This window comes from Penicillium maclennaniae (genome assembly GCF_028827695.1).
Source record: "Penicillium maclennaniae strain IBT 15551 chromosome Unknown utg000006l:1.0-2513246.0:1.0-2515036.0, whole genome shotgun sequence".
Taxonomy (NCBI): domain Eukaryota; kingdom Fungi; phylum Ascomycota; class Eurotiomycetes; order Eurotiales; family Aspergillaceae; genus Penicillium; species Penicillium maclennaniae.
The window spans coordinates 1215940-1237094 of NW_026623218.1; the positions used below are offsets into that span (position 1 = coordinate 1215940).

Below are 21155 nucleotides of genomic sequence, written 5' to 3' on the forward strand. Positions count from 1 at the left end.
CATGACTGCGGCAGGATCCGATATCAAGACATGAAAAGACAGGCATTGAATGACAGACAAGCATTCAACAAACAGCATGGGAACGGTGAACAGAACGTCAAATATGTCCTTTGTGACAACCCACATAATGTGGAAATGATAAACGCATATCAACGATGGGCAGCGCCGCACTGCCCGAGGGGAATCCGAGTCCTAGCGGGGTAATGACCGCAAGAAGTTGCCTCGCTTTGTCGCTGCTGCAATTTTTCCCGCCTATCTCGTCGCTTAGTACTCGCGTTGACTTGCTCCTGCTCACAGGGTGCACGGGTAATGTTTTCTGTAGACTTGTCGCAAGGCTTGGGCTTGCGTCTCTTCGGCTTTTCAGTGCGGCGACGGCCGCCTTGTACGCGTCGTCCGCTGCTAGCGGTGTGAGTTTTGCGAACAGGCCCAATAGGCCAATGAGCCTTGAAATTCGTACCAATGTTTGGGCCACCATTCCGATGCAGGCTTGCGCGGCGGGAAAGGGAAGTGATGCCCTTGCGTTTCTTGAGGAATTCGACAGCAGCAGTAAGGGATACCTCTGAAGCGAGACTCTCGGCCGGAGACTGCCCGCAAATGGATGCAGCGATGGCACTCGCAATAGCCTCAAGCTCTGCAGGTGAATTGATGACACCATGGTGTCCAAAGGAAGATAACCAGTCCATTGGCGAGTGGGGAGTTGAGTGCAAGGATGCTGGCGAAGGCGGGTCTATCGGCGTCATCGGGCCACTATGATGTGGGTTTTCCAATTTCCCGATCGAGGCACGGCGGGCGACATTTGCGAGCGAGGCAGTGACACTTGCCTTCACATCTGGCTGGGAGCTCTTGGAAGAGTCCGGAGATATTCCAGGCAATGGTTCCGACGCAGATGACGATTGAGTGAGGGGAACAAGTCCCTTCGTCAATGCGGCCGACGCACCCAGAATATTGGCGTTCAGGGTAGCCAGATTGTACATGCGGGCGGCACCAAACTGGCTTTGCACAGCAGGATCATGAAGCGGTTGTCCCATTAACGGGAAAGGCTCAGCAAGTGGTATTTTGATCCCGACGCCCGGTAGATGTGCATCTGCAATGGGTGGGATAAACCCACCCGTGCAAGTTTGGGATTCTGCGGCGATCAACCTTGGGGAATCATCATCTCGCTCCGATCTACTTCTGTGGTTCAAGTTGACACTGGGGGGAGCAATTGTGGCAGATAACATCGTATTCACCGTCACGGGGTATATAAGTAAGTGTAACCGGTTGCAATCCCATGACCATGTCGACACCAATGTTGCAGTATACTTGAAACCACGAAGGTAGTTCATCAAGGGCGATCAAGGGTGCGATCTGGCCGCCTGGGCGGAAGATACAGAAGCGAGGACGCGGGCGAGGGAGGTCATAATAAGCGGGATATTCCGGCATGGCTCGGAAGAGAGAGATAGTGGTTTATACTCAAAGTTGTAAGGATTTCAGTGGAGAAAGAAGGTACGTAGAATAAAGACAGTAAGCTTTCAAAATGAGAGGATGCCACGGAAGACAAGTGGTAAGCGAGCAGATAGATGGGAAGAGGAAGAAGAACAGGCGAAGAGGGGGGGGGGGGGGAACTACATTTCCCTGGTTGACACTCAAGGAAAGAAAGAACAACAAGGTGATGGAAAGTGGCGGGATGGAAAGTGCAATCTTTCATCTCTATATTTTGAGCGGAGAGAAGGTGCCGTTTCGACAGTTGAAACCCAGTTGGGAATTCAGTTGGGCAGTCACATTGATGCAAATCACAGTGGGTTGTTGCATATTCTGAGGAATGACCTCAATATTGCGCAGCTGAAAGTTCTGGCACGAGGAGTTGGTATTACATTCGATAATGACAGCCTCTGTATGTTTGAGCTTGGGCAAGCCAACATCGTACCAGCACGGGTCGGAGACGCACGAACCATCACCAGGCCTCCAGGTGTTGACAGTGCCTGTAAAGTCAGACCAGACAAAGTCCTGCATCACAACAGAAGCATTATTTGCTCGTCCAGAGGTCACTCCGCCACCAAGTTGAGTCTGAGAAGAACCCTGGTTGGAATAACTCTGAGTGACAAAGATGGGGAAAGTGACATTATAAACACGAATGTTCTTCCATGTAATATTCTTGGCGATGCCTTGACCACCCATCCACGACTTGAAACGAGAGGCATAGACAGCGTCAATTACAGTAACATCTTCGAAGTGAATGTCCGAGACATGAGCGTACTCTGACTGGTCTTCCCCAAGGGAGCCGATACTCATGCCATGGCTTTGGTACCCGATAGTGTTCCTCTGGAAGACAACATTGTGTGATCCTGACTGCACAGCAATAGCATCGTCGCCATTGTAAATCACACTATCGGTAATGCGCACATTGGTGCCAGTCACATCAAAGCCGTCTGTGTTGAACGGAAATGAGCCTGTAGACTCGGCATCGATGAACGCGTGGCTGACATCAATGTCGTTTCCCTTCAGTTGCACATTCCATGCGATGGGTTTCCGAGATTTGAAAAATTTCAAGGATCCTTGCGTAGTGTCGAAGCTCATCAGATGGGGTCTGTCATCGATTCCAGTGCCATTCACTGGGTTCGCATCCCACCACGCCTGTCCGTAAGAGTTGATCCAGCCATTGTTGACGTCGGATGAACCAATGTAGTCAATCCTGGGACCTGAAAAGGAAAACCAGTACTTTCCATTCGAGTATAGAGTCCCCCCCGGTGCCATTGACGATCTTTTGGACTGTTGTAATGTTCTGAGGCAGATGAAGATTCCCATTCATCTGAATCTCAATGTTGCTTAGATTTGTTGCGCTGATGGGCTGAAAGACATTATAATCGACACCTTCTTGGAAGACAACAACCGCGTTGGAGGAGCATCATGCAAATGCTTGGTTGATGGACTCAGAGTCATCAGCTGTGCTATTGGAAGATGGAATGACACAACGATGGGGGCGACTTTCCGAGCGTCCAATGCTAGGAGCTCCGAATACCAAGGAAAACAGCGTGAAGAAAGCTGTTGTATAAATCATCATGATGAATGATGGAAGCTTCAGGATGGAAACCTACGACATGATTACTGAAAAGTATCTTCCTTCTTATATCATTTGCGCACAGACTATGTGTTTTTAATGTTTCTCGGCAATTAATAAGAGATCGGCACTACCCCAGATGCATCGAGCGTTTCCTTCCCCACAATACGGAGAATCGTGGGGGGGGCTCCCGGCTTCGGATGGATGGATTTATAATTCAGCGTCCAGGGATGGCACTTTTATTGGCGGAAATATAATTGCCACGCTTGATCGACAACAGCTTGTGAAGGGGCTCTAGCCGCAATATTGGAGGTTCCCGCGACAACCTCCATAGCTCAGATATTCCGTTTCTTCCATGGTGAAAAAAAAAATAAGGTCAAGATTGTACGTAGAACTGACCCGCTAGAGATTGTCAAGTTCCTATGAGAAGCTTCAGTAGCCACCTAGCTTTATGGCCATCATATTATGACCCAAGTGATACCCCGGGACCGGCCGAGGCCCGATAACAGCCTTATCGGACCGGACCCAAGCCTCCGTCATCACCTCGAGCTTCCCAGCTTCCTCAACACCTTGTATAATCTATAACTTCACCATGGCCACTCTCACAGATCCAAGCAACTCAACTCGCTCAACACCAAACATCTCATCCGCCTCCGCCACCCTCCAACTCGGCAGCTCAACCACTATCTCCGCCCCTTCCTCCAAGGTCTGGTCCGCCCTTACAAACACCTCCACATGGCCCAACTGGAACTCCTTCGTGCCGCGCGTGACCATTCGCTCGCATCCGGGTTCTGAATCTTCCGATCTACCTCTTTCTCCAATCCTGCAAAATGGAACACGAATGATCTTCCACGTTCGTATGGATCCTTCTTCAAGCAAGCCTCAAGCTGCGACGGATGTCAATCTTATTGTTACGGAGTTTGTGGAGCCAAATGTCGAAAACTATACTCCCGGAAGAATCGTTTGGGCTTCTGATTTCGATGCACCGGGGACTATGGCGCGTTCGCTTTTGAATGCGGAGAGGGTTCATGAGATTAGGGACGTCGAGGGTGGGACGGAGGTGAGGAATTGGGAGTGTCAGGTTGGGTGGGTGGTTTATGCGGTGAAGTGGATGTACGGGGGAAAGCTGAAGCATAATTTCGAGTTGTGGGTAAATGATTTGAAGAAGTTTGTTGAAGCAAGTTCCTGAGTTTCTTTCAGCTTGAGAACTTGAAAGGCAGCTGGAGACCGGGTATTCACTACAAGCCCTACACACGGACGGATCACTTTGATGATGGGATCTTTGAACGGTCCAATGATGTACCTTGATTTCACAGTTGAAAAAGTAATCTTCCGTGCATATCTCTCGTACAAATCCTTCTATTTAACGGGGTATAATCTAACATGAACTAAGCGAAAGGATCCGAATGCTCCCCACGATGCACCATATATCCAGACAAATGCGATGCAAAATATGACAAAAAGGAATATTAAGGAATGAAAAATAGAAATGGCGGAATCAAAGATCAAGCAGTGGCCAGAGCAACCCAGTCCTGGGCAGTAATGCGCTGCAACGGATCCTTGACAACCGCAGGTTTGACCAGCTTCTCAACAGGCCCATTGCACGGAACACGAGCTCCGTTCGCGCCGTTCCTCGTGAAATCGAGAATCTGGTGCCCGTCGCACGCCATCAGCTGGCGCCGTCTCCGGTCACCTGGGTATAGGAGCATATCACCCGTCGCGCAGGCAATCAGCGTCGCAGCGAGAGAAAAGACATCTGACGCGGGTGATAACGCGATATTTCCCGACGTCAACGACTTCAGAAGTTCCGGGGCTGTGAATGGAACCGTGACAGCGTACATATCGGTGATTTTGCTGTTGATGTCCTCCTGGTCGGAAGGAATGTCCAAAGCCGACGAAAAGTCCGCATAAAGCGGGTGGTACGGGAAAGCGTCCAAAGTAGCATCAGCATCGGCACAATCATCAGACACGACAGGTCGAAGTAGGATGTTCAACGGTTTAACGTCTCCGTGAATTAATCCAGCCTCATTGTGAAGCCAAGCCAAGCCTGCGATCAACTTGTGCGCCAGATCAAAGAACGAATCCATTCCCATGACAGGCTCGAACATAGTGGCGGTCGAGATGTTCTTCTGGCGCAGATCAGCCTGGTTCTCCACGTATGTCGACAGTTCGAGAGGAATTGCCGCCATCACGAGGGCTTCGGTTGCGGCCTCTACGCCAAAGAATGCAATGACGTGGTCATCGTGGCCTGGAATGCGATTCAAGCGGGTCAAGGTTAGGGCTTCGGCTTGGAGAGCTGCGCGCGCATCGCGGCGGAGGGGTGTCTTGGCGGCTAGAACACGACTACTGAATGCGGGCGAGGTGGGAGGAGTGTCGGTGCCAATGGGCGGTGCAGGTGGCGTTGAGGTTGCTTTGTAGACAATGCTAAGGACGCCACGACCAAACTCGATGGGTTTGTCATCTGCGTCGCGGCAGATCTTTAGATCGTCGATGAAGCGCAGCGGCTTGGTTATAGTCTGCTTGACTAGTGATGCGTCTGCGCCAGCTTCCAATTGATCTAGGGAATCGCGATTGCTTGATTTGCCTATTGGGGTCACTGGCGGGGTGAGGTGTGCCTGTAGTGAGAGCTCATCGCCAGTGGTGTTGAGTGACAATTGCATTGGGGGGGGTCGATGTGGGTCTTGCTGAGGAAGTCATGGTGTATTTGGAGGAATCGTCCTAGGAGAGCAATAGAAAAAAGCAAAAAAGGTAAAGGCGATAGGCAAAAGGCAACCCGACCAGGGTCCAGAGGCCGTAAGGCGCAGGTAATCAGTGATATCGGCGCCACCGGCAATTATTGCTCTGTAGCTAGCCTCTATCTCACTGGATCACTAAGAAGTATGACGCAGTGGCAAAAAAAAAAAAGAGCAATGACACGAGCGACGAGCTCATGACTCGATTAGTCGGATTCGAAGTACAACTTATACTTCATTTTTGTGATTGAGAATGGTAATGGTCACAAAGAAAAGAAAGAAAATGCAGAGGATGTCCGGCGTTGCAGTCACGACAGCCTAATAAAGGGCGCCAGAAAAGAAAAGAAAATCGGGGCCGATGACGGGTCTCGACCAGAGCGGGAAACGACACTGACAGTAGGCTATCGACTCTGGATACGACGGTAAAAAAGGCAGTGGGAAATTACCGCAGGTAGCCCTGGTTCGCGGGTCCACCAGTTCATCTCCTCCTGAACTGAACGCCATCACGCTAACATCAGCTTGTGTTGATTTGCCGTTTCTTCCCGATCAGTTTTTCTCAATCTTTGCTTGGACTCAGCCTCTTCTATTGAAGTTTGCTCAGGGTTTCGCGACGGATGCGTGCGGCTCCACCGCATGCGTCACTAACGGCGATTCCACATCTCGGGCATTACCAGTGCAACTAATATTGAATATAAAGTAATATGAAACTAGGACCATTATGACTTGCTTCTTCGCATCGAGTGGGTGACTCACGGTCAAAGGATCCAGGAATTTGGTGTACGACTGGGTTAGGTCCTTAAAATGAGCAATGCGCCGCCGACCAATCCATCGGCCCCGTGGTCTTACCCTTGTCTATCAGTCCGCGCCCCGAAATCCGTTCCTGTTTGGTATCGATCTATACTCAATTAGGGTTTATCAACATGACAGTTCAGGGTGTCTTCTATATCTTGATTCCTGATCCTTCAAAGAGAACGGGAACTCGGGAGATGACGCCTGGGTGCATTACGCTACTGCAGAGGTGGGTCTTTTACCCTAGGGTACACTCTGATGGGTCTCAATCGTTTGTTTGTATGTGTCAAGAGATGCGGCCGTGACGCGTTCTAGGTCGTCGATGGAGGGTCCTGAATAGGGTCCTAGGAAGGCCATTTGCCTTTATTTACAGTGTAGCCCTCTTTGTATGGCCTTGGGGAAGACTCGCTTGCTATCAGTTCGGCGAGACATGCGACAGACCGTTGAAACAGTAGTATTCGGCGTGACCTGTAAGCCACCGGGCGGGGCGTGGGGTGCGCGGGCTAGGGCTACTCGCTAGTGTAGATTTGCAGATAGGAGTGTTGGTTTATGTTGGGGCCATCATTATTTGCAGTAGTGCACACGTACACGTGGTATTTTTGGTGGTCTCGGTGTTTTATAATCCGGGGATTAGCGAAGTTTGAGGGAATTCCCCGATGCACCTCCAGTCGCGGCCCCGGTCAAAGTGCCTCCGAGCAATCGATTGAATTGCATCGGAGAAACATCCGGCCCGCTGTTTTGATACTGGAGAAGGATGTCCCAGATAAGAGATACTGGCAGCCGCCTGATACGCGCATGGGAGAGATCGTAGTCAATGTTCTCTTGGAAGCACTCGTTCGGATCCAATGTAGGATCGGGCAGCGCCACAGTGCCGTAGCCGGGCTTTAATCGCTTCATGGCGTATTTGGCGAGGCTGGGGAACTCCTTGACGATTTCATTGGCGGTTCGTAGAGGAAAGATGACATTGTAAAGCTCGGCCAGAGTCAGTTGGTCGCGAGTGCTGAAAATCGACGAAAGGGTATCAAAGAGCTCCAGGACCTCGACCCGCTTCTCGTCGGAGAGCTGACTGAGTTTCTGTACTACCGGAGGGTTGGGATCTGCTTCAAAGTACACAAAGGTTCGCGGCAGACGAGGGAACTGGTCATCCGGGTGGATGCGCAGCGCTTCGAATGGCCGCCGATCGTGGATGAGCATGGAATTGTCAAGAGAGCCGGCGTCGTTTAAGAGACGGCCATCGTCCGTTACGCGATCATGACCCCGGATCACACGGTGATGGGTGCCTTTTAGCAGCTTCTCGACAGTATCCCTCATTCCCGCACATCTTTTATCAGCCCTATGGAGCTCTTCAGTATACTTGCTGGTGTCGGCAGCTATGCGTGCCAAACTCCGGCTGGTTTCGTCCTCCTCCAATTCCATTTTGGCGACGTGGTGGCACCACCACGCCTGTTTATTGTCAAGGTTCAGAGAATATAAAGCAGCTTGTGCATCCCGTTTGACGACTTTATTCGTGCTCGACTCCTTCGCAATACGATCCATCACAGTGTCATGCCATTCCACGCGTGGTCGTGGCATATATACCTGCGAGAGCTTGCCTGGCCGAGGACTCTCCGGTGCTAATTCGAGTGGAGGTATCTCCCGGCCAGCAGGGGTGATGATGTTGTTTGCAGCGGTTCGCTCAGCGACTCGTTTCCTGCTGAGCATGAGATTGTCCCAGGACTTCAAGCTCTGCCAAGTTTCATTTTCGTAGGTGCTAGCCACTTCAAACGCGTGCTGGGCCACGGTCTCCGTCAACATGGATGTCCGCCTGCGGTCTATAACGGTGCGCGGGAATACACTGCATTTGGTGTTTCCCGGAAGTGAGGCTAGTATTCTAACACTTCCATACATATGCACTCCCCTCTGGTTCAGGCAGCTTTCCATCATGACGCTCCACCATCGCGCTGGTGTGAAATGATCTCTTGTGCTGCGCTGCTCGGGTAAGTTGGCTAACACCAGTAGTGTATTGTTTCTGGGCAGCACTTGGCCTTCCATATTTGAAGGCCCTTGTTCTGGTAGATATTTGGCGAACACCTCGCTCCAATCATATAATGAATAAGGATCCAGGGAGACCATCTCGTACCCTCCTCCGCTCTTGACAAGCCGCGTGAGGCTTTTCCCGTAATATTTCTTGTTTGGTTCAACGAGCAAATGGCGACGAGGTTTGAGATATTTGTTGACTTGGGAGGAGAAAATGCCCGTGGAGGGCCACAGATCAAGGATGTCGATTGGGCTATTTTGCTGCAGGTACGGTGACAGTCGCTTCAGAATGTCATCTGCGCAGTAGTTCAGTCAGCGATTAGATCGTTGGACTCAAGTCAGATAGCTGCAACTTACTTGTAAGCTCCTCATTGACAATTTCTGCTTTAGCAAGCTTCTGTATGCCGAGGTCACTGTACACGTTCGTCTTGAGCTCGTTCGAGAGCTTGGCGAAGCGAGTTGCGATCGCCCATTTTTTCGCTGACATGTCGGAAGCGCACGATTAAAGGCAATGCGAAAAGAGTCAAAAATGTTATAAAGAGCGCTCTGAATCAACTCTGTACGAAATGGGCATCGTGGGTGGGTTGGCGGTGACTTGCAGTGGCGTGGAAAGGTGAAGCGCGCATCTCTGCGATGTCCGAGGCGGAGACGTCCTTGAACCTTGCGGGTTCCGCATTTCGTCCCGGCCAGGCACCAATTCCTTCAATCCACCTCGATATCCGGCCGCCTGGATGCGGCAGCTTCGTCGCTGATACAATCTGGATCTTACTCTGGCTCCCACTCATCTGCCCAGTTTGTGCCGAACATGCCCCTTCGAACCCGCAGTGGGTGAGGGGTCTTTATCTAGAGCATCCCACTTCCTTCCGCCTTCCCTTTGACAAAACAACAGCCGGCATGGCTTCCAACACCCTGGCGGGAGGCACCGGTGGAAGCCCTCCGCAAAGCGTGGAGAGCATTACCAAAACCGCCCAGGACTACGAGTACAACGAGAGCGTCCCGCTACGATACTGGCTGAGGACCGCCGCCACGCTCCTCCGCGAGGTCAGTACGATTGACTCTCTTCGTCCTGGTGTTGCAAAGCTAACATCTCCTGCGCTTCCAGGCACAGATTTACGAACGCGAAGGGCGTGACGAGCAAGCCTACCTCCTGCTCTTCCGACATGCCCAGCTTGTTCTCGTACGCCTGACGAATCATCCGGACGCCGCAAAAGATGAGAACCGTAAATCACTCGTTGCCGCGGAAAAAGAGGTCGCCAAGAATCTTCGTAAATTGGAGGTCTTGAAACCGCGGATAAACAAGCGATATGAACGCTATACTCAGTTGATGCGCGAACGCCATTCGCGAAAGGTCTCGGAATCTGTCGTTCTCCCAGAACAACAGAAGCGACCTGCGGATGCCGCACTGACTGGCGTGGCGGAGCCGTTAGAAGCTGGAGAGAATCGGGACCTTGCGGTTCGATTGGCACAATCTGAGCTTACCCGCAGAGCTACTCTTCGGCAATCTCAGAGCGACGAAGGCCGACGCGCTGCCGGTGTCTGGGGCAACTGGGAGACTGCATTGAAGGCAGATCACCGAACAAGCGATCACGACTTGAGCCAGCGGATTCAAGATATTAGATTCAACATTGACCACAAGCAACCTGCACAGCGGCCCACTGCGCGAGAAGTGCCCTCGGGTGTCGCATCAGTCGCCTCGGCTTACCAGTATCCAACTGTCCCACGGTCAAAAGCCTTGGAGTCCAACGTGTCTCCCGGCCAGATCGCCATTCGGGATAACAATGCCGAGAGGCAACCGCCTCCGGTCCTTCCACCCAAAGAGCATATTGCGCCTAGCAGAGCTAGTTTCATCGGCGGCTCAGTGCGCTCAGAGGCTCAAGATCTTCCGCCACGTCCGTCCAAGGTGTCACCAGGGCCGCGGCCCCCCGGTAAATTACGAACTTCTGAAGACATGACTTCCACCCGATCCGAGCTCGACCCTGCCAGTTACACCTTCAAACCCTCTGCATATCTGGAAAATGGCACTCCCCTCCGTTCTGTCTTTCTTCCAGCCAATCTCCGCTCGCGTTTCCTGTCTCTTGCCGGCCCTAATACTCGTCGTAATCTTGAGACATGTGGTATCCTCTGTGGTACTCTAGTCTCCAATGCTCTTTTCATCTCTAGACTCGTGATTCCCGAGCAGATCTCCACATCTGATACCTGTGAGACGACCAACGAATCCGCCCTTTTCGATTATTGTGATTCGGAGGATCTGATCATGCTCGGGTGGATTCACACACACCCCACGCAGACCTGCTTCATGAGTTCGCGTGATCTACATACACACAGCGGCTACCAGGTCATGCTTCCCGAGAGTATCGCCATTGTGTGCGCCCCGAGCAAAGACCCTGACTGGGGCGTTTTCCGACTTACTGACCCGCCGGGGCTAAAGACAGTCCTCAACTGCACTCAGACGGGTCTGTTCCATCCACATGCGGAACAAAATATCTATACTGGGGCATTAAGACCCGGACATGTTTATGAAGCCGATGGATTGGAATATGAAACTGTAGACTTGCGGCCGAGTGACTCGCAAGACTGATTAGTTGTGTTTTTCATGTTTGGTCATGTCATTCAATGAATATGATACCCGCGGCATTTCATTATGCTAATCATCCTCCAGTTAGAGCTACATTCAAATACTATTTTTTTTCCATCATATTTCGTTGTCGAAGTGTGCACGCGACATATCACTGTTCCGCTCGTACAGGTTCCCCTTGGTCGTACTCGATGGCCAAATGCTACTCTTCGGGCCCATGTGAATGCTCTTTTTTGGGATTGTGTCGCTTCGCAGCTGAGCCGGAGCTAGCTTTCGCCATGTTTGACGGGGTGGGAGAGCGACGGTCGCGAGACTGGCGGTGCCGATGTGTACTGGCGCTCTAAACATCCACGTCAATGAGTGAATAATCGCAGCAAGGATCAATGGTGGACGATGAACGCACCACAAGCCCGCGGTTTCGAACATCTTGCTCGTGGCTATGGAGGCCTCCCTCCTCCATCTTCGTGATCTCGTCACAATACTTGTCCGAACGGGAAATCTTCTTAGACATAACTGCAGTGCAGACACTCTGGATATATTCAAAGTTCGGGAGTTCAATAGGTAAAAAGGGCAAGCAGGTATTAGATCCATCCATCATCTGTTACGGGTGTCATGTATTCCCCGACTTGGGCCCGACTTATATAGCATTCTGGTCCGCCACTGTTTCGTCATCTTACGATGTTCGATAGCGAGCCGGAAGTTTCCCCCGTTGCGACTAAGATGTTCGACGGCAGTTTCTCGAATTCCAGAAGCCAAGACATCTAGGCTTGGGGAGTTGACAGCTGCCCGGTGCTCGTATAATGTCCGTCCAGCATTCCAAGTGGACCTAGGGGAAGTACAAACCGTGTGATAGGATCGGCTGCAAATACTATCCAGTCCTTGCTGTGCGACTTTGCTGTCTTGAATGATGCATTCCAGGGATGTGAAGCTAACGTGGCTGACTTCCCCAATGATAAGCGATAAGTCAACCTTTTGAAACACGCAACACACATCATACCTTAAACCTCATACATCATACGACACCCTTTCTTCACATTGGCCTCAGCAATTGGCAATTGCCCGTATGTCGTCCTCATCGCAGGGAGATTTCCCTTCAGAGACCCCTACTACCTCCAAATCCTCAAGATCCGGCTCTCACACGCCCCAGCAAAACCCTCCCAATTCTTACAGTCAAGCCGCCTCGTACTTCTCCTACCCAGTCAGCCACGTCGTGTCGGGGCTCTATCGTCGCCTCACAGACCCTAATATCAACGAAGCTCCCTCAACTATGCCGTGGTCCATGTCATCCTCCTCCTCGTCGGTCTTCACCCCACGCCGAACAGCCTCACCGTTCCAACCTCCACCCCTCACACCCCTCACTCTTACAGTCCCTAAAGGCCAGGACCTCCTCCAACAGCAGCTCTTGACACGCGCACTAGCAGAGGAAATCCGCCTACTCGTTCCCGCACGCCTCCAACTTGTTGAAACCTGGCGTCTGGCATACAGTCTCGATCGCGACGGCGCCTCCTTAGCGACCCTTTATGACAACTGTGAGGAGTTCTCCCACCGTAGCCCGCGGGCGGGCTACGTCCTAGTCGTACGCGACTCCTCCCCCGCCGGCGCCGTCTTTGGAGCATACATGACCGACCTCCCGCACCCCGACTCTCAGTTCTTCGGCACTGGCGAGTGTTTCCTCTGGCGCGCAAGCGTCCTGCCACCCCCGTCTACCTTGGGTCTTGCATTTACCGGCGACGGACCCCAGACGGAAGAAGCTCTCGAGCGCGCTGGTCTCCCGCCGCCCCCTTCTGCAGATACCACCAACGCCGGACGATGGAGTACATTCCGCAGCGACTCTGCGGCGAAATCGAGAACCGCGTCTCCGGCCCATAATCTCAATATGAATATAAAAACTAATCTTGCCGCTGCTAGTGGCGGTGCGCTGGCGCCTCCGTCGCCTTCCTCTGTGGGATCACCTTCTCGCAGTGGAGCGAGCACTCCTGAGCGCATTCGCTTCAAGGCTTTCCCATATAGTGGTGTGAATGACTATATGATCTTCTGTGAGACTGGGTTCTTGAGCTTAGGAGGCGGGTAAGTTTATCTATCCAGTCGGTTCAAGTGACTAGACTAACAATGTTTCATAGCGATGGACGATACGGCCTTTGGGTGGACTCTAGCTTGGAAAAGGGGGTTAGCTCTCACTGTCAGACATTCGGCAACGAGCCACTATCTGATGAGGGAGACAAATTTGATATTTTGGGCATCGAGGTGTGGTACGTTGGCGCGTGAGCTGCGCCGTAATTCTTTGAGTGCGCAGCAAAACACGTGAACTTGGAACTATGGTGAAAAACAAAAGACTGGCATCAAGAAATATGAAATACCCGATGCTGGGAAGCGAGCGTCTATCATATAAGCATTTCGTGGATTTGGCGGATTTATCCTCAGGGGCGCGTCTTATTAGGTTTATTTTCGAATACCCGAACAGTGGCTCTGCCGCTGCTCTTGTTCGGTTTCTTTCATGGAACCTTTGTTTTATCTAGTGAATCTTCATTTTGCTTGGTCCTGTCATTGACTCCTGGATGCCGTGTGCAATATCCGCATTCTTTCCGTTCCAATCAAAGAGCTAGATCCGGTAAGAGTGCCAGCAGTCCAAGTTATAGCTTTGCCGGAGGATTAAGCATCTTCTCAATCTCTGCAAACTGGTAGTAAAATTCCAGACTTTCCGGATTCAACAAGGTCCCAGATGGTTTAATCTTCTTTCCGGAGACAATCTGCTTAACGGGTAACTCGACCTTCTTTAGGTTCACGGTGACCTGCGTAATATGATTAGCTGGGCACTACGAGTCTGATAAAGGCATTTCAAGAGCTTCTGGTGCGTACCGGGATAGCAGGGGTCTCGAAAATGTATTTCGGAACATGTCGCGCACTAAGCGCCTTGCGAATAGCATCTTTGATGCGCGTCATCAAAGCCTGGTCGGCCTTGAAGCCAGGACGCATGAGCAAGAACAACATCACGGACTCATCTGTATCCTTGGGTCTCCGTTGACCAACACAGACCGAGTCAACAATCTCCTCTGAAAACTGGGTATCGATCACGTTGTAGATCTCCGCAGATCCGAATCGTACACCCGATGGATTCAATACGCCATCTGATCGACCGAGGAAAAGCACTTGGTGAGTAGTTGGATTGATCGCGATGAAGTCCCCATGCGTCCATACGTCTGTGCAACAAAAAGTTAGTGAGAATTTCTCCGCTGAAGACACGAGTACAATTCACTGTCAAAGCGAGCAAAGTAGGCGTTGAAGTATTTCTTTCCATCCTTATCACCCCAGAACATTACCGGCATGCTGGGGAATGCCGCAGTCGCGACAATCTCACCAGGCTCACCATCAGGTGCTCTCGTTCCTTTGACCTGGTTGACACCTTCATCGACCTGCTCAAATGCAGCGATAGGGATACCCAAGCTAGGACCCTGGCATCCGCCAACGTAAAGAGGGGAGATCGGATTCTCGAGACCAAAACACGCTGCAAGATCTGTGCCTCCGGAAATATTGGCTAGGAGTACATGTGGCGGGAATCCTTCGTCGTAGAACCATTCAAATAATGACTCGGAGAGAACCATGCCGGTGCTAGTGACTCCTTTCAAGTGTTGAAGATCGGCAATCTTGCGAGGGCTGATCCCGTTCTTTCGTAATTCATGCATCCATCGAGGTGATGTACCGAAATGCGTGACCCTGCGATGTGATTAGGACGATTGTGAGATATTTTCTGCATGTACGTACTTGTGTTTTTCCAGCAATTTGACCAGAATTGTAACATCCGGCAAAAACGGACTTCCATCGTATAGAATCGGCCTCGCGCCAAAGATGAGCGCAGAAATACATGACAAATACATGATCCATCCAGTCGTAGTATACTGCAAGACAGTAGCGGAAGCATCCATACTGCGATTGAGCCTGGCCTCTTTATGCGTATTAAGTAGGACGCCCCCGACACAGTGAACAATACATTTTGGTTCACCAGTAGTTCCCGAAGAGTAGACAATCAGGAACGGATCACGAAACCCGACTCGAGTAAATTCCAGCTCATCGGACGACGTCACGGAAAGGAATTCCGCCAGTGTTCGGGTTCGTGGAATGTGCTTCAGATGTGCAGGACGATCCCTGAACCTGGGAATAGCAATAACGCCCTGGAACTCCCTGATGTGATCCAAGCCTTGCACGATCTGAGTGATTTTAGACCGAAGATCGACTTGTTTCCCATTATACACGGTCGTATCGTCGACGAAGACCCATCGAGGATCGATCTGGAGCAGACGATCCAGGATTCCCTTGACGCCTGTATCCGTTGACGTGGATGAGAAGAGGGCACCGAGTGCCGTGGTTGCAAGGAAGATCGTCATAGTATCAATACTATTGCTAGCAACAACAGCCACTCGATCTCCCCGCGTCACACCAGCGACTTTCAAGGCCTGAATCATTCGGCCAGTCTGTCTTCTCAATTCCTTCCAGGTGAGATGAACAGTCGGCTCGGCGTCACCCTCTCGAACCTCTGTTATGGCAATCTTGTCATCTTCCTTGCCAATCTTCGTTATGGAGTCACCGGGACCCGAGGTGAAGAGGACGTTCTCGGCAAAATTGAGCTGAATGCCCGAGAACCATTCGGGAATACTGTCAATACGAGCGGTTTCATCGACAACACGCTCGTAGGTCCCTTCGTGGATGATGGGGAAGTACTTCCAGCAAAAGTCCCAGAATGAAGAGCGATTTCTGATGGACCATTGGTACATGGCATTGTAATCTGGTAGTTTCACGCCTTTGGATTGTTCTAGACTTTGCTTGAACTGGGCCATCGCCGTGGACTCGGGGTTTGGGTGCTCCCAGAGCTTGCGAGAGATTGCCGTATAGGCCGACATGTTCACTGTGTTTTGAGGCCGGTGAAGTAAATTGAAGTGGATGATGGACTCGGCTCTTGTTGTAGAAATGAACATTCTACATGTGCTACGGCGGCAATCGGGAATGTTGCGCCGCGGCTTAGGTTCGGCTACATCAAAATGCGGGGTTTGCGAAATGAAGTGAAATGAAACCATTAATACAGCTAAATTAACGAGCTTTCTGACCCTTGAACTAGATGAGGGGCATCTTCTGGCGTCGTTAAGTGTATCTTCGGAACAAGTTCATCTCAGTCTCACCATCAGGTATTTTTAAGTCGCGTACCGGCTGTCAGTTATACTTCTTGATCCGCTGCTACTCGTTGCCGTACATAAAGGAATGTTCAAATTCAGACGATCCGTATACTTGGTACAGAGCTGGAAGTATGCTGGCGCCTCTGATCAGGACTAGTTGAGTTTGGATTCAACGCTTGGAGGAAAGTGAACGCAAATAACAATTGAAGCAGACGAATAATATTGAAATCGGAGTTCCTGTAGAATAACTATGGGATTAGTCACTCTTGGACGTTTATGAAAACCCTTACAAATACATGAAATGTGCTTATCTCCTGCGAGAATCCCTGGAAGCTTTCGGTGATACTCATGTTCAAAGCCTAATTTCAATGGGGCCTTTGCTAATGGCCTTCACCCGCTTCATTTTCTTCGGCATAAATCAGCTTCTTATGAACTTCTCTAGCTCTCCCGAGCGCATCGAAAAATGCTGCATTACGAATAGGGACTCGTTGATCAAATGCCTTAAGATCTTCGCAGATGTTGCCGTCTTCTCTGACTCGACCGGGCTTTATTGTGACTTTGACCTCACAAGTTGAAGCCTGTTCGAACAGAAACTCGGTAACGGAAACTGGCCAATGATCATCTCACATGGGCAGCCTGAGTGAAGACAGCAACGGGATGAGGAAATCGGCAGGCTTTGGCTGGTCGTAAATGATGATCCAGGGATGAAAAGCGACAGACCCGACATATATCCCGAGATTTTCTAGATTTCGGACTTTCTGGATTTCTCGGAGAAGTTCGGCTTGATCGTGGTGAAAGTGAGCATTTGCTCTCTCGATGCCCAAGAGATCGGAGATGGCCTGCATATCTGATGATTGGATGGATATTTGATGGATGTTTGGATTTGTCAAATGAGCATCAAGATACCGGATGTGTACAGCTCTGACAGACCCGGAAAATCAGATACTGAAGATGTGTGTAATGCCAGAGATCGGAGTGTGAGAGATCTTGAAGGGCGAAGAAGGCAAGAGGGCAGGAAGGAAGTGAGAGATGGAACACGAGCTGAAGAGTAACATGTCGAGTGAGATTGACCGGGGCGAAGTTCAGAATGAGAATTGTTTACTTGCAGATAGCTTGAGCTAGGCTGAAATATATTCTCATTAGTCTAGGCATGCGTATCACCGCCAGTATGGCGGTGCAATTCTTTCAACAAAGCTCACGCACTCGTAACGACCAGGACAACTTCGCCTGCCAGAGATCCTTTCTCCAAATTGCTAGGGATCTTCTCAAGATAATCAGGACTCTCTCTTACAAAAATAGCATCATCCAAATCCCTTTGCAGATGACAATAATGCCTCAACTCTCTCGATGCCACTTCGGTATCGGTGATCCCGAACTTCACAGTCATCAAGTAAAAAGACTCGAGAGCATCAATGTAAGCAGCGTTCCACTAGCGACTCCGATTCACGGCTCCCTGCAGTATCCTAGGTCGGAACTTGATTCTTGCTCCAATCTCGATAAGCCTAAAACTGTAATTGAGCCTATTGACATTACTATTAGAATAGATTATTATCGACCATGGAGAGGGAATGCTTATCACGACGGCTTTACGTCAATTTCCTTCCATGGACCGTAGCCCTGACAGAATAGAACCGAGGCAGTCGGACAACTGAGAAATAATCAATAAGATAGAATTGCAATAGGTTGCCTGTGCATGTACGCTTCAGCCCCGCAAGGAACTCGGCTGACTAGGTAGCAATAGAAGGAAGATCTTTCTTCGAAATAGCCTAGGTTGTGATAGTACTATCTTCTGATTAGATAGAATCATACTTCGTTGGAGACCGAATTAGTGGCATAGTGGTTGACTCGGAAGGGTGGAGAACATAGAGAAACAGTAAAATTGGATGGGGGTGGCAGGCTTGGTGTGAATTATGTTGGCCCCGCGGTCAGCTCATTTCTCGTTCTCTTGGCTAAGTTAGCACTTGACTAAGTCACTTCCCGCTTGAAAAGGGCCAATTCATCCTCAACCTTAGTATGTTGATCATAAGCCTATCATTTGGACATCAGGGTCTTCCTCAACTCGATGACCATAGGTCAGTGACTGGATTAGCTTGCGTTTTGTTTGGCATCTCAGACATAAGTGGCTTTTGGATATGTTAACATATGACCCTGATCCTGCACCGCATTGACGAGATTGTCACCCGAGTCTTGGCGCATCTCTTTTCACTTACGTCGCCTGTCAAACGAGGTCATAAGTGCGCTCACTTACTGCGTACACCCATGCTAATGTAGCAGAGTGGGGAGCCCCGCCTAGCCCTGCATGATTTCTATTTCGTCACGCGGCGATGGCTGAAGCAGAGAAGCTAGACCGACAACTAACTCCGCCAAGGGATCATCTTCCGCCGGAGAACTTCCAGTTCCAGGGTGAAACCATTCCCGCCCAGAGAATAGCGCATGTAGCCAAAGAGCCGGTAAAAAGTCTTACATGTACTCAGGGAAATATTCAACTTTAATTCCAGCCGGGGAAACAATCTTCAAGCTCCGAACCATATTTGCTCTTCAGGTTGAGATGCATATCCAACTCAAACGCATGTTTCAGCGATCATGACTCTATCATGAGCTCTGAAAGCCAGATACCGAGGTAGCGAGCCACCTTCTCTACGTAGACGTAGCACATCCATTCCTCCACTTTCTTTCCCTTGGTCACAAGGACTTGAATGGCTTCATCAAAGTAGATGCTCATAGAATTCGGCTCTGTTCCGCTAGGGTGTGTTCTATGCTTTATTGGGCTTATAGCCGGCCTGATATATCGCCCACATTCCTTTGCGGGCCCCTTTTCGTCAAATCCCCAAGCTTCATGCTTGAAGGAGTGAGATTCGTTTGGGCCAGCACACATCATTCCGGAAGAAAGAAAAAAAAAGGCTGAAAGTTTCCCATGCACTAATGCTTCATACTGAGTTTAACTCACAGTATTACCTGATTTGGTCCAGATTGATTAGAACCATATATGCACCGAATATTGACTTCATCTATATGTCTTGTTCTCAGCGCAAGAAGATTTTTGATGAGTCCATTCATGAAAACATAATTGGTCTTCACCAGATCACCCGGACTGGAAATCCTTCAGCTCCCCTCTCGGGAAGATCTGCAAGTCCATTACTCCAAATAATGCGGGGGGGTCGCAAAAGACAGCATGGATTTGCGTCACATAAGATAACAATAGCCTGAGTCGGACCGGCCATCTATACTAAAACATCTTAGTTGGTACACGCCGAAACGTGAAGCGTTTCAGGCTGATTTTGATGCTGCTAATCCTCCCGGCTAAACTGGACCCTCGTCCTTGAAACCTCGCACTTATTTCGACATTAGGCAAGACTCTGTCTTCGGACCGGAAGACCCTGGTTCTAAAGCTCTGCGGAAACAAGGAATGGCGTTGTACCCCGAAACTCGTCGATTATTTAAGAGGCTGCCTCCATTACCCAAGAATCGCATCAACTACACCACAAAATCAGCATTGCGTTAGCATATTGCATCGTTTGGAAATTTTCTTAAAGGAGAGATGCATTTCAATATTGCCGCGCTATCTTTGCTCGTCGGCAGCAGTCTGGCTGTTCCACTTGACGTTGAAATTGAGAAGCGTCAAAGCTGCCCTAGCGTCCATGTCTTCGGCGCTCGCGGGACCACTGTGCCCCCTGGCTACGGGTTAACCATCACAATTGTCGACGAGATTCTGAGTGCCTATCCGGGCTCCACATCCGAGGCAATCGTTTACCCTGCATGCGGTGGACAATCCTCCTGCGGAGGCGCCAGCTATTCTAGCTCGGTTTCTCAAGGCATCCAGGCTGTCGCGTCGGCTGTGAATGCTTACAACTCTAAATGTCCTCAGACTAAGCTTGTTTTAATTGGATATTCCCATGTCAGTTATCATTATTAGTAAAGTCGCTGATATCGGCACTGAAACTTTTTTGACTTGACTTGATTCCTGTTATAGGGTGGTGAAATCATGGACGCGGCTTTGTGTGGCGGTGGTGTGCCTAATCAAGGATACACTAATAAGGCCGTCCCGTTGTCTTCTTCGGCCGTAAATATGGTAAAGGCAGCCATCTTCATGGGAGACCCGCTGTTCAAGACTGGTTTGCCATACGACGTTGGAACTTGCGCTGCAGGAGGTGTAAGTCTTTTGATCCCTACCTACCCGTTATCCAGGGTTAAGTCTGATATATTGAATTCAGTTCGATGCACGCCCGCCGGCTTCTCGTGCCCGTCAGCTAGTAAGATCCAGTCGTACTGCGACGCTGGCGACCCGTACTGCTGCAACGGCAATAACGCTGCAACTCACGCGGGCTACATAAACGAGTATGGATCACGGGCACTTACCTTCATTAAATCCAAGTTGTCCTAGGATATGTTGCAGTGGGGGAATATCCCTTCCGACAATGGTTCCCATAGTTCAATGTCACCATCATGATCCGGAAAAGATGAAGCTTTCATGTCACAGGCCCAAAGGGCTGGATCCAAGTGACCTTATCAAATTCACGAGAAACCAGGACAGGGAGTAAACACATCGCTTATGCCATTAATTGTCAGCTCGAGAAAAGAACAGCTTCTGTTCATCAGTAGGAAGCTCAACGAAGTACTGTCATTGAACCTACGCACCTTCTTTCGACCTCCACAAAAAAATGACATCAAAAGTGGAAATCAGAGCGGAAACAACAATGAAGAAGCGATATAATGAGTCTAATTCGCGTTAATTTCGGAAACGATCCAAATCCTCCCCAAGGGACACTTCCTACCCATTTGTGGCTTTATCGTAGAATTTTGCCAGTCACTTTTTCAAGGCTCAAAGAAGTCTGCCTCGCGCCCTC

The 21155-nt window shown here is 50.2% G+C and overlaps 11 protein-coding genes across 11 annotated transcripts; 4 read left to right on the forward strand and 7 right to left on the reverse strand.

The window, feature by feature from the left end:
• Window positions 1-149: 149 nt before the first annotated feature.
• N7477_006691 (uncharacterized protein) lies at window positions 150-1028 on the reverse strand (the record flags this gene model as incomplete). Its single annotated transcript, XM_056968354.1, has 1 exon — window positions 150-1028. One exon carries the CDS (start codon window positions 1026-1028, stop codon window positions 150-152), a length of 879 nt encoding a protein of 292 aa, XP_056821150.1.
• A 661-nt stretch (window positions 1029-1689) lies between these two features.
• Window positions 1690-2733, reverse strand: pgxC (putative extracellular exo-polygalacturonase; the record flags this gene model as incomplete). Its single annotated transcript, XM_056968355.1, has 1 exon — window positions 1690-2733. One exon carries the CDS (start codon window positions 2731-2733, stop codon window positions 1690-1692), a length of 1044 nt encoding a protein of 347 aa, XP_056821151.1.
• Window positions 2734-2805: 72 nt separating this feature from the next.
• N7477_006693 (uncharacterized protein) lies at window positions 2806-3040 on the reverse strand (the record flags this gene model as incomplete). Its single annotated transcript, XM_056968356.1, is given in 2 exon segments — window positions 2806-2988; window positions 2999-3040. The coding sequence occupies 2 exon segments, from the start codon at window positions 3038-3040 to the stop codon at window positions 2806-2808; spliced, it is 225 nt and encodes a 74-aa protein (XP_056821152.1).
• Window positions 3041-3629: 589 nt separating this feature from the next.
• On the forward strand, window positions 3630-4226 carry N7477_006694 (SRPBCC domain-containing protein; the record flags this gene model as incomplete). Its single annotated transcript, XM_056968357.1, has 1 exon — window positions 3630-4226. The coding sequence occupies one exon, from the start codon at window positions 3630-3632 to the stop codon at window positions 4224-4226; it is 597 nt and encodes a 198-aa protein (XP_056821153.1).
• A 316-nt stretch (window positions 4227-4542) lies between these two features.
• Window positions 4543-5697, reverse strand: N7477_006695 (protein kinase domain-containing protein; the record flags this gene model as incomplete). The annotated part of the gene is made up of 1 exon (XM_056968358.1): window positions 4543-5697. The coding sequence occupies one exon, from the start codon at window positions 5695-5697 to the stop codon at window positions 4543-4545; it is 1155 nt and encodes a 384-aa protein (XP_056821154.1).
• A 1491-nt stretch (window positions 5698-7188) lies between these two features.
• Window positions 7189-9061, reverse strand: N7477_006696 (uncharacterized protein; the record flags this gene model as incomplete). Its single annotated transcript, XM_056968359.1, has 2 exons — window positions 7189-8870; window positions 8932-9061. The coding sequence occupies 2 exons, from the start codon at window positions 9059-9061 to the stop codon at window positions 7189-7191; spliced, it is 1812 nt and encodes a 603-aa protein (XP_056821155.1).
• Window positions 9062-9207: 146 nt separating this feature from the next.
• N7477_006697 (putative endosome-associated ubiquitin isopeptidase (AmsH)) lies at window positions 9208-11152 on the forward strand (the record flags this gene model as incomplete). Its single annotated transcript, XM_056968360.1, has 2 exons — window positions 9208-9615; window positions 9677-11152. The coding sequence occupies 2 exons, from the start codon at window positions 9208-9210 to the stop codon at window positions 11150-11152; spliced, it is 1884 nt and encodes a 627-aa protein (XP_056821156.1).
• Window positions 11153-11351: 199 nt separating this feature from the next.
• On the reverse strand, window positions 11352-11660 carry N7477_006698 (uncharacterized protein; the record flags this gene model as incomplete). The annotated part of the gene is made up of 2 exons (XM_056968361.1): window positions 11352-11489; window positions 11553-11660. 2 exons carry the CDS (start codon window positions 11658-11660, stop codon window positions 11352-11354), a joined length of 246 nt encoding a protein of 81 aa, XP_056821157.1.
• Window positions 11661-12212: 552 nt separating this feature from the next.
• Window positions 12213-13414, forward strand: N7477_006699 (putative oxidative stress response protein Oxr1; the record flags this gene model as incomplete). The annotated part of the gene is made up of 2 exons (XM_056968362.1): window positions 12213-13216; window positions 13270-13414. 2 exons carry the CDS (start codon window positions 12213-12215, stop codon window positions 13412-13414), a joined length of 1149 nt encoding a protein of 382 aa, XP_056821158.1.
• Window positions 13415-13779: 365 nt separating this feature from the next.
• N7477_006700 (acetoacetyl-CoA synthase) lies at window positions 13780-16041 on the reverse strand (the record flags this gene model as incomplete). The annotated part of the gene is made up of 4 exons (XM_056968363.1): window positions 13780-13938; window positions 14006-14346; window positions 14403-14860; window positions 14909-16041. 4 exons carry the CDS (start codon window positions 16039-16041, stop codon window positions 13780-13782), a joined length of 2091 nt encoding a protein of 696 aa, XP_056821159.1.
• Window positions 16042-19849: 3808 nt separating this feature from the next.
• Window positions 19850-20642, forward strand: N7477_006701 (uncharacterized protein; the record flags this gene model as incomplete). Its single annotated transcript, XM_056968364.1, has 3 exons — window positions 19850-20206; window positions 20282-20461; window positions 20523-20642. The coding sequence occupies 3 exons, from the start codon at window positions 19850-19852 to the stop codon at window positions 20640-20642; spliced, it is 657 nt and encodes a 218-aa protein (XP_056821160.1).
• Between the last annotated feature and the right edge of the window lie 513 nt (window positions 20643-21155).